The sequence below is a fragment of the Scardinius erythrophthalmus genome (genome assembly GCF_964197995.2).
Source record: "Scardinius erythrophthalmus genome assembly, chromosome: 15".
Classification (NCBI taxonomy): Eukaryota; Metazoa; Chordata; class Actinopteri; order Cypriniformes; family Leuciscidae; genus Scardinius; species Scardinius erythrophthalmus.
In genome coordinates, this window is record NC_138235.1 from 36,978,437 (window position 1) to 36,991,398 (window position 12,962).

General features: G+C 36.2%; 1 protein-coding gene across 1 annotated transcript in view; it reads right to left on the bottom strand.

Annotated features, from left to right (window-relative positions):
* ctnnbl1 (catenin, beta like 1) overlaps window positions 1-12,104 on the bottom strand; it is a 55,516-nt gene extending 43,412 nt beyond the window's left edge. Inside the window, exons 1-6 of the mRNA XM_081386808.1 lie at window positions 11,881-12,104; window positions 10,049-10,231; window positions 8,673-8,779; window positions 8,286-8,430; window positions 7,018-7,110; window positions 5,715-5,808 (exon numbers count right to left, since the gene is read on the bottom strand). Coding sequence (XP_081242934.1) covers window positions 5,715-5,808; window positions 7,018-7,110; window positions 8,286-8,430; window positions 8,673-8,779; window positions 10,049-10,231; window positions 11,881-11,910 — 652 coding nt within the window. The 5' untranslated portion in view covers window positions 11,911-12,104. The remainder of the gene's footprint in view (window positions 1-5,714; window positions 5,809-7,017; window positions 7,111-8,285; window positions 8,431-8,672; window positions 8,780-10,048; window positions 10,232-11,880) is intronic.
* Between the last annotated feature and the right edge of the window lie 858 nt (window positions 12,105-12,962).

Genomic DNA, 12,962 nt, shown 5'->3' on the forward strand with positions numbered 1-12,962 from the left:
AACTCAACGCATGTCTCGCTCAACGCATGTCTCGCTCAACGCATGTCTCGCTCAACGCATGTCTCGCTCAACGCATGTCTCGCTCAACGCATGTCTCGCTCAACGCATGTCTCGCTCAACGCATGTCTAACTCAACGCATGTCTAACTCAACGCATGTCTAGCTGAACGCATGTCTCGCTGAACGCATGTCTAACTCAACGCATGTCTAACTCAACGCATGTCTCGCTCAACGCATGTCTAACACTCAAAGCATTTCTCACTCAACGCATGTCTAACACTCAAAGCATTTCTCACTCAGCGCATGTCTAACACTCAACGCATGTCTCGCTCTCAACGCATGTCTCGCTCAACGCATGTCTCGCTCAACGCATGTCTAGCTGAACGCATGTCTAGCTGAACACGTCTCGCTCAACGCATGTCTCGCTCAACGCATGTCTCGCTCAACGCATGTCTCGCTCAACGCATGTCTCGCTCAACGCATGTCTAGCTGAACGCATGTCTCGCTCAACGCATGTCTAGCTGAACGCATGTCTAACGCTCAACGCATGTCTCGCTCGACACGTCTAGCTGAACGCATGTCTCGCTCAACGCATGTCTAGCTGAACGCATGTCTAACGCTCAACGCATGTCTCACTGAACGCATGTCACGCTCAACGCATGTCTCGCTGAACACATGTCTCGCTCAACGCATGTCTAGCTGAACGCATGTCTAACGCTCAACGCATGTCTAGCTGAACGCATGTCTAACGCTCAACGCATGTCTCGCTCGACACGTCTAGCTCAACGCATGTCTCGCTCAACGCATGTCTAGCTGAATGCATGTCTAACTCAACGTATGTCTTACTCAACGCATGTCTCACTCACTTTTAAATATAATTAACAATAAATACATTATGTACTTTATATACTGTGTGTGTGTGTGTGTTTGTGTGTGTGTGTGTGTGTGTGTGTGTGTGTGTGTGTGTGTGTGTGTGTGTGTGTGTGTGTGTGTGTGTGTGTGTGTGTGTGTGTGTGTGTGTAAATATCAAAAATGTATTAAAATGTTATATATACTGTATATACACAGGGCTTAAAACTAACTTTTTGCCACACCTGCCAATGGCCAGTGACTTGAGTTCAATTTTACCAGCCATAAATATTTGTTTACCTGAAATTTAAACTGTTTTTGCAAAAACAAACCGTAATGACGCCAAAACTTTAGAAACCAGGGAAAATTCACAATTCTTTATACCAATTTCGATACCACAGCTAAAACTACTTGCATAACTCGTATTAAATTTAAAACATTATTAAAGACAAGAAAAGAGTCAGTAATAAAATAAGAACAAATAAACACATTAGAAGCAAAAGCACAAAAAAATACAATATAACAAGATACTTTTCAGGTTTTTCATGAAGGTCTGACAGTTTTCAGGTACAGGAATGTAATAAAGAAAGCAAATGTAAAATAACACTGCATATTCTTCACTGTATAAATTAAACATCATTATTAAATCCTTATTAAAATTACAAAAATTATTCAGTCAAGAGTAGTGAGTGATTTTGAGGTTTGATTAAACAGACAGCAAGAATATTAGGCTGTTGTCACGTACATGTATAAAATAAATGCATTCATTCCATATATATTTTTATATAATTTATTTAAACACGCATTTCAAACACTGATGATCATAATATTGAATGTTTCTGGAAACGCTTCATATGGCTTTTCTCTGACTAAATTACATTGAAAAATTATGGTTTTGTCGAGTTTCTCACACAAAGACTTGGAATAAAGCGCACGCTTCACATTTATGGTATGACTGAAAGTATGATTCTACTTTTATGGTATTTTTCTTGTCCTTATTGGATCTTGACGGACATGGTCACCATAAACTGCTGCTGTAAAAGAGAAGAGGCTTAATTTTTGGGAGAACTGTTGCTTTAATAAAAATATTCTTTGCATCTGACTCTTCATTTAAAATCACTATAAAAGCATAAATAAATAAATAAATAAATACATATATCTATCTTTCACCTCAGGGCCTTAGAAAATGTCACTAAAAATCTGAACCACCTCCTGGACCAGCAGAAAAAAAAATCCTCATTGTCGAGCGCGGGACACACAAAGACGGAAAGAGCGAGCAGAGCGAACAGCTCTATATGACACATCACAGGGGAGTTGGAGACTCATCTGTATTATAAAAGACTCTGAAGACACCTGATAACTCAATCAGAGGCATGATGGGAGAAAAATCTCACAGCGGATGAGTGGGAGGAAGAGAGAGAGAGAGAAAGAGAGAGAGAGAGAGAGAGAGAGAGAAATCTCATGAGGAAGGGAAAGAGATTACACAAGAACTGGAACGGGAGAGGAAGACAGGGAAAGAGAAAGAAATGGAGGAAATATGCCGTTTAAATCCGTTCAGTCAGAGCATTTATCTCTCTCTCTGCAGCTGAACAGCATCTATCCAGAACCAAACCTGGAAACACAAGACAGTCGCAGTGTTTCCAACAGGCAAAACAGCTTTAAAGAGTGCTTGAGCATTTTACCCCCTCATTAAAGGACATTTATTATATGTTTTAGACTCAGATGGAACACTTGCAATACATATATAATTATATTGCATATTTATAATACATAAAATGTTTATTTATATGTTTGTTTGCATATAATATATTTATATTTTATATATAGCGGCTATATACTCTATGTACACACATACTATATACATATACACACACACATATACATATATATAAAGGTTGGATTAGGTTGGATTTTTCCTAATTTTTTAAATTAAGGCATTAAGTTCAATTTCCAAAATATGATTTTTTATTCCTCTTTTTAATCAACTTTAGCATGGGTGTATTCACTTATGCATTGCACTGTATATATTTATACACACATACAAATAAACATATATATATATATATATATATATATGTTTATATATTTGTGTATATATATATATATATATATATACACACACACACACACACACACACATATATATATATATATATATATATATATATATATATATATATATATATATATATATATATATATATACACTAGGGTTGGGCGGTATTACGGTAATATCGGATACCGCGGGATCTTAAAATAGCACCGGTATCAGTTTCAATACCGTCATTACCGGCACTTATATAGCCTATAATATATATAATTTATTTATTGCCTAAAAAATGCTTATGTGTGGTTGCAGTTTGGCAATATTTCTGGTTCCAACCGAATGAGAATGGAGAGGCGGTAAATACTGATGAGGCAATTTGTAAATTGTTCCATAAAAAGGTGACCGCGAGAGATGTAAACACCTCTAACCCAATGTCGCATCTCCGAAACTACCACCCACTCACTGCTGCCAGGATGCATTTTGTTCTCGAGTTCATTAAATAAGCGCATTAAGTTTCGTATTGGTTAAAATATTATAATGTTATTTTTTCCATCTTTCTTGATTATGAAAAGTGAACAGCACAAATAAGATGGGATGCATCGGGAGTCAGACAATTTGACCACTTCAATAAATTTCGTTTAGTAAAAGGCCTCTTTAAAACGAATTTCGTTTTGTATAAATTCTATCTTAATTTTAATAAATTTTTCATCAACCAATTGCCTATATATTTAATATAATCATGACATGATGGGCGATGGCATGCCGCGGTCACTTTAACTGAAACTTGGAGATGGCGATCGTCAATTTCTTTAAACAAAACAATTCAAAACGAAAAGAAATATAGGGTAGCCTACTCTCTGATTAATCCATGATGTGCATTTCTCTCTATGGCGTTCACAGAGATGGCGATCGTCAATTTCTCAAAACGAAAAGAAAAAGGCCACTGATTATTTAATCCATGATGTGCATTTCTCTCTAGGCGCGTTCATACGGAGATGTGATCATCAATTTCAGCAAACGAAACCATACAAACCGAAAAGAAATAGACTAGCCTACTCTCTGTAATCCATGATGTGCATTTCTCTCTATCGTTCACTATGGAGATGGCGATCGTCAATTTCTTTAAACGAAACAATTCAAAACGAAAAGAAATATAGTCTGATTAATCAATGATGTGCATTTCTCTCTATATGCGCGCTCACTACAGAGATGGCGATCGTCAACTTCCACCTTTGCAGAAAAGTTTTATTAAAAATCAAATGGACACGCGTCACCGGATTACAAAGGCACTTCTTGCTTGTTGCACGCACACAGTATTATGTTGAATAATGGTGGGCTCGGGCTCATAATAACAGTTGATGCCGTCGACCGGACTCAGACACAACGTGCACGGCTTGATTTTTTATTTTTTTTGCCCGATCTGGCATTCAGTTTCTGAACTGTGTAGGCACAAACCAACAGTTTGGTGACGCCGTCTGAGCCCATTATGTCATAATTTTTAATTAGTCACGGTAATACCGTATACCCCGGTAAAATAGGGAGGGGGTTTGACGGTATCAAAATTCGAATACCGCCCAAGCCTAATATACACACATATATATATACACATATATATAAACATATATGTATATATATATATGTTTATTTGTATGTGTGTATAAATATATACAGTGCAATGCATAAGTGAATACACCCATGCTAAAGTTGACTAAAAAGAGGAATAAAAAATCATATTTTGGAAATTGAACTTAATGCCTTAATTTAAAAAATTAGGAAAAATCCAACCTTTAAGGACACCAATTTTCTTTGTGAATGAATAATGTATCGTAAATAAATAAATGTTCTTCCTTAAAATACATGGTGCATAAGTGAGTACACCCCTATGTTAAATTCCCATAGAGGCAGGCAGATTTTTATTTTTAAAGGCCAGTTACTTCATGGATCCAGGATACTATGCATCCTGATAAAGTTCCCTTGGCCTCTGGAATTAAAATAGCCCCACATCAACACATAGCCTTCACCATACCTAGAGATTGGCATGGAGTACTTTCCATAAGATCATCTCTCAATGCAAATCAAACTAGCTTTTAGGCTAACTGAAATAAAACCATGCCAATCTCTAGGTATGGTGAAGGCTATGTGATGATGTGGGGCTATTTTAATTCCAAAGGCCAAGGGAACTTTATCAGGATGCATAGTATCCTGGATCCATGAAGTAACTGGCCTTTAAAAATAAAAATCTGCCTGCCTCTATGGGAATTTAACATAGGGGTGTACTCACTTATGCACCATGTATTTTAAGGAAGAACATTTATTTATTTACGATAAATTATTCATTCACAAAGAAAATTGGTGTCCTTAAAGGTTGGATTTTTCCTAATTTTTTAAATTAAGGCATTAAGTTCAATTTCCAAAATATGATTTTTTATTCCTCTTTTTAGTCAACTTTAGCATGGGTGTATTCACTTATGCATTGCACTGTATATATATATATTACTGTGATTGTGCAGATCTAGTTAACTCGCTACAAAGTATCTCAAAGAAATCTCTGAATATTTTTCTAAGGCTAACCTGGCAAATCCAGAGATTATCTGTTGCTTCTTATAGTTTGGGAATTTGCAAACATGACTTTATTTCCCCTTGGACAGATAAAACCCTGAGCATTGGTTGACTCCAGCTCTAGTGTGTGTGTGTGTGTGTGTGTGTGTGTGTGTGTGTGTGTGTGTGTGTGTGTGTGTGTGTGTGTGTGTGTGTGTGTGTGTGTGTGTGTGTGTGTGTGTGTGTGTGTGTGTGTTGGTTAGTTGGTTGTTGTATCTTACCTAAAGTGTTATAAACTCCATCCGCTTCCTCCTTCACCGTCTCGTCCAAACGCTCCATATTCTGCACCATGAGAGCTACGACCTGACCTTCCAACTAAACAAAAAAATAAAAGCTATTTAACAAACATTAAAATATGTCAGCGTTTATTTAGGCTAATGTTAGAAGATAATCACACAAATCATGGTTTAAAACTAAATTTAGACATGCTGCAAAACTTTGTGATGTATAAATAAAAAAAGCCTCTCTTCTGCTCATCAAGGCTGTAGTTATTTGATCAAAAATAAAGTAATATTGTGAAATATTATTACATTTTAAAATAGCTGTTTTATATGTGAATATATGTTAAACAGTAATTTTTTCCTGTGATCATTTATTATTAGAAATATAAATATTTTCTAACATTATAAATGTCCTTACTGTTACTTTTGATCAATTTAAAAGTCCCCCTGAAGTGAAAACCCAGCTTTTAATGTTGTTTATGTGTCTATGTGGTGTTTTTAATATTGTTTAAGACAAACCATGTGTAAATTCATAAGTCGACAGCATTGCTGAGTATTTTCTCCTTAAAACTGCAGTGAACCAAAGACAGTCTCAAAAACACGCTTTGAAATCGCTGGTGTTTCTGACGTCACAAACTACCTTGTAACCAATCAGATCAACGTGTGATCGTCAACGAGTGGATCGTGGTGAGTGGAGGCGGGGCTCATCTGCATATTTATAAATCCGCATATACTAAATGAGGCAAGGGTGTATAGTGGCATTCAAGCTATTTAAAGGCATGAAGAACTTCTTTTTAAGGAAAAAAAACATTTAAATATGTCATTTTGGTGATCAAAGATGAGTTTTAAGGGATAAAATGATTGACTACGCTACTAATCTATGCTAAATAAAGCATATACACACACACACACTACGTTTCAAGGCCTGTTTTGTAGCCTGTCCGCGGAGCTGCTCTTTCAGACGTGTTAATGCGTTTGCTTGAATGCACAACACAAATACTAGACAGCAGCAATCAGAGCCACACGACTCAATCAACCTCTGATTGTTCACGCGCTCTTCCTGATTCCTCCATCCGTCTGATGCGCATACACAACAACAGTCTGGATATTACATCGCCTCTCTCTTTCTCCCGCAAAAGTCAGGCCCAATACCAGACTAAATTTCTCGCATGTCGTAAATCGTGTAATTTTCTCATAATAATGTCATTGAGCTGCTGGACCGTGAGCCGCTAGCGCTCGTGATCTCCTCGAACGACGACACTGATGATGTTTTTCTCTGATTATTAAATAAATATTTTCTCACCAGTGCATCTATGAGCACCTCGGCGCCCTCCTCGCTCTCGTGAAGCGTGTCGATGTCTGTCAGTTCCTGCAGGAGATCAACCACCGCGATGCTGATATGTGCTTCAACGTTAAGGATTATAATACTAATCACCAGCTAAAGATAAAACATAACAAGCGTATTTTAAATAGGGATGCATATAGACATATGCATAGAGATAGATATTTTTTGGTGTTATGGCCAATAACCATGTTTTTTTTGTTGTTTTTTATAATATACATAAACAATATGAAGAGTTCAGATGCAAAAGCCTCTAAGTGCCATCTGAAATTCTCTTCTAGAATGATCATTTTTATCAAGCTCGTATATTTAAGTTCAGTAATTTCACTTAAATGACAATTAATAGGTCATTTTCATTGCTATTTAAGTGAAATTACTGAGCTTTAATATACAAGCTTTCAGATGGCACTTAGAGGCTTTTGCATCTGAACTCTTATATACACTTTGGGGTCAGGAAGTTTAGTTTTTATTTTAAGAAATTACACAAATTAATATTTTAATTCAGCAAATATGGATCAAACATAAAAAGCGACAGAAAAGACTGTTATAACGTTAGAAAAGATTCTATTTCAAATAAATGAACTTAACTTCTATTCATCAAAAAATCATGAAAACAAATGTTTCCACTGAAATATGAAGCAGCACAACTGTTTTCAACATTGATAATAATCATAAGTGTTTCTTGAGCATCAAATAATCATATTGAAAGATCATGTGACACTGAAGACTGGAGTAATGATGCAAAAAATTTACTTCTATCAAAAAACAAAAAAAAATGTAATTACTGACCCCAAACATTTTGTATTCTATGGCTAATAACTAATGTTTCCTCTTGTTATGGTTGTTTACAGAAAGAAAAATTGTGCTATGGCAGCTAACACCTTTTTTTTTGATGCACAATTTTTTTTAAAGGTTGAGTAAAATTTTAAAAAGAATTAGACATGAATTTTGGGATAAAAGCATCTGCTAAATAAATGTAAATCTAATGAATAAAGGTTGAACAAAAATGCCACTATATTGTGCATAATAACAAATTTAACAAACTTACTATTAAAGGCCTGTTCACACCAACAACCAAAGCTATACTGATAACTATATTAGCATCCAAACCAGCGGAGCATTTTCCCTGAGTCTCAACAACACACACACACACACACAAAACAGCACATATCGCATGATTTGTCATCAGGTTAGGACACGGCGTCCCTCTAAAGTCATGTGACGGTCAGGATATCAGTGTTGTCGTGGCTGAGGAGGCCGAGCAGAGAGTGGACCGCGTTCAGCTCCACCAGCAGATGATACAGCTCCGGGATAGTGGCGATCACGTGCATCTCCTGGATGATGTCATTCAGATCAAGCTCCGCCTCCATGAATCTGCCGACAACAGGAAGTGATGTAATTTCTCTCTTTTTTTCTGAATGCCAAGGTGTCAAATATATAAGTACATAGCAAAAATTTAACAATTACATACAACGAAATGATACAGACAGCAAAGCATCACATATGTCATGCACATGGGCTGATGTCATTTCTCTCCGTGAGCCACTGTGGATTAACGTTTGCATCTCATTTCACATTTAAAGTGAACGGTGAGATTTTAGTTCTCCGTAACTCACTTCTCCGGGTTGTCGGGAAACTTGATCCTCAGCTCCTGGTTTTTGTAGGATCTCTTCTCAAAGGTCAGGATCATTTTCTTCACGGTGCTCTCATCCACGGGCTCCCCCTGCAGACACACAGCAGGTCAGAAGGTCAAAGGTCACGATTCTCATCTCTGAATTACATACGAGACTTTTTCACAGTTAAAAATACTCTTTTTCTACACCAGATTATTCATCTGTTCTGCTGTACATTATTATGTTTTGATGCCTAATATAATATGAAGCGTGAATAACTCAACACTGGAGCTCTAGTGTAAATGCCATTAAAAAAAAAAATATGCAAAACAGTATAGATTTGTAATATAGGCAATTATATCACAACATCAGTTCCCATCCATATAATATCCAAATTAAAAAACATGCAAAAAAAAACATTACTGATTAAAAACAGGTTAAAGAGTTCATATTTATATTATCAGCATTTGGCCTAGCTAAATAAATTATTTTTATTATTATTATTGGCACCAGACAAAAAAAAAAAAAACATTAAATTTAATTATTTATAACTACACAAAACAATCATTGGTTTTGGGAAATAAAATGTTAAAAACTGTATTGTGTATACAGTGTATGCTATATAATTCTTCATTACAAATATATTATGGCATAATTTTCTTTTAATTGAACTGCTAAACCACAACCTTACATTATTCAAGACATATTACTGCAATATTTTTAATGAAGCTGCTGTGAAACAATGAAATCAAACTGGCATTTTAATAACAGTTACTATATATTATTAAATTATGTATTACATATAAAAAAATATACTGTCACAAAACATCCTATCTTGAAAGCGTTATTCGCTGAACACACATTACTGTGAGCGTTATTGTGCTTATAATAAACCAATCAGAGGCTTTTAGTGGATACAAGTGCACGTGGGATTATTAATATGTCGTATTAATTATGACGTTTGGTGTGTTAGTCACTCGGGTCAGGTGGTGTACCTCTTCCACAAAACAATTAGCAAGATTTTTAACATTTCTATAATGATGCTTTATTATGTTTTTATTACGTTAATGAAAGTGTTGTGAATTAAATCATAGCGTAATAATTTTACTATACTATCTATATGTACATGCAACTTAGATAGTTTTATTGTAAATAATAACTTCATTTCAAAAATGCACCATGCCGCATTCATTGCATCCGCCTCAACTCGAAAACCGGCTTAAAGAAAGTTCTGAGTTTCCCACTCGTACTCACGACTTCGCAATGCCAATCATGTGCATTCAGCTCATAAACACGGTCTTTCCGACATGACCTGAACGCATCCTTTAACCTCCGTGTTGCATGTAAAATAAACCCTCATGAATATGTTGTGTCCTCACCTCTGGATCCTCTCCGTCCTGATCCATCAGCCTCTCCAGGATCTTGTCCCCGTCTCCCGTCTGCTCCTCACTGTCCAGCTCTGACCTCAACAGGACCCGTCCGGCGTCCCGGCCCGAGCTCTTCTTGCCTCTCGACTCCTCGTGGCTGTCCTCCTCTCGGGGTCTCTTTGCTCCGCGGTCCGGCTGAAAAAGGATTTCACGAGAGAGTGAAGATGGGACGGATCCAGACGGTCCACTTGACCATTCTCAACAGTAACTATGTTTACATCCAACTATTTTTATGTAAATGTTGGGGTATTGCATACAAATTTGACTTCTTTCAAAAACATTAAAAATAGTATTGTTTCCGAACTTGTGACTGGTACTGTACACACACACACACACACACACACACACACACACACAGCCTGGTTCGCTATCTTTGTGGGGACTCTCCATAGGCATAATGGTTTTTATACCGTACAAAATGTATACTCTTCTATCCCCTTACACTAACCGACCCCTAAACCTACCCATCACACACACACTAACCCAACCCTTAAACCTACCCATCACACACACACACACAAACCCACTCCTAAACCTACCCATCACACACACACTAACCCAACCCTTAAACCTACCCATCACACACACACACACTAACCCAACCCGTAAACCTGCCCATCACACACACACTAACCCAACCCCTAAACCTACCCATCACACACACACACACACTAACCCTACTCCAAACCTACCCATCACACACACACACTCTAACCCGACTCCTAAACCTACCCATCACACACACACACACACACTCTAACCCGACTCCTAAACCTACCCATCACACACACACACACACACACACACACACACACACACACTAACCCTACCCCTATTTAAACCTGTACACACACACACACACACACACACACACACACACACACACACACACACATATATATATATATATATATATATATATATATATATATATATATATATATATATATATATATGTATATATATATCATCCAAAATAAAAGTTTGTTTACATAATATATGTGTGCGTACTGTGTATAATTATTTTGTATATATAAATACACACACATTTATTTAATTAAGAAAAATGTGTTGCTTATATAAAAAATATTTATGTATAATATAAATTATGTATAACTAATGCAAAATATACACATATTGCAAATATGCAAATATTTATGTAAATAATGCATGTGTGTGTGTTTATATACAAAATAATTATACACAATTATACACATATATACAAAATAATTATACACAGTACACACATATATTATGTAAACACAAACTTTTATTTAGGATGTGATTAATCGCTGCCCATCACTAAAAGACATTTAATTTTTAATCCAATAATAATCCAGAAAATGTTATTTGATAGCAAATTTACAAAATGACAGTGTTCCCATAGTTCTTGGGCATGATGCCATGGTATAATTTCAAGACACATAGATATGATAATTATTCAGTACCATGGTAAGTCAAATACCCATCTTATATTGACACACCACCACAGTACTTTTATATCAGGGAGGAAAAGACGAATTAATGCTTTTATAAACGTATAATAACAACAATCACTCAATAACCCGCATGCGTATGTACTAGTTGGGTAACGGGTTAATAAAGCTTTTATCTTCTTAAACAACTTTAAAACACGTTTAAATAATGTGTAATAGTCTAAAACAGATTATTTCTGCTTTAAATATTAAAGTTTAAGATAGCATTGACACCAGTAGCAGAACAGTTCAACCAGTGACAAACTCATCCGAATAAAGATCACGGTGAGATATTAAACATGCCAGTACCTGATAATTCAGCAGCTCTCCTACATCCATGATGATTTATCTGGGTTATAATCCTTAAAAATGTATATGTTTTGTATACCAGCGTGTAAACACAACACGCTTGTGAACAAAACTTGATTTCTGTTCTTCGCGTGATTAACCGGCGCGAGACGAGGAGAGACGAAACTGAGCAACGACACCAGCAGGCAAGGAGAACAAACTACAACACTACGACACATACACACACACACACACACACACACGCACACCTTATCTGCCAGGAATTGTTTGGTTATTATATAAAGTATTGCATGCCACAATGAAATAACTGAAGAATGGTTCACAATGAGTCCAGAAACATGTATTAATATGTGTATTGGATAAGCAGGAAATTAAACCTCTCTTGCAATGCAGCATTTATTTCTTAGCAGACAGTTTTAATCCACTACCTCAAATAATCACTTGCACAAATCTATAACAGTCATTCTGTCCAGTGCTGTTTGGCTTATGCAAACGTTGCTGCAGGTTTTTTATCTGTTTCCCTTCAAGATAAGCAAGTAAGACAGCTTTAATTATTCACACAGCCAGAGATTACAGCAACACAGCTACAGTTTCCCTTAATCTCACTCTTATTGGAAAACTAGCAAACTACTCTCTGCATGCGGCAAACTGCATAACATTTTTATAATATATGAAACAGAATGCATTAGGGATGCACGGTATATCGGCTACCATATCGGTATCGATCGATATCAATATCGGCTCAATAAGAAAATATGTCCAGTATATTAATGCAGAAAAATAATGGATTATTTCCTTCGGCGGAGATGCTTCAGATGTTAAACATGATGCTTTTGAATTGCTTGAAATATGATTGGAATCACTTCAACAAAGGAAAATACGGTTCAGTGCAACATGTGCAGCGCAAGTCTGTCATATCGGCTACATAAAAATATAATCAGAACATCATAATTGTGTGTTTGGGATTTGGATTTTAATGGTGAGACTTTTGTTTTTGTAATCAGGCTCTCAAAAATTAAAGAAAAATTAGGAATTATATTTATTGACCAATATATCGGTTATCGGCTCTCAAATAGAACGAT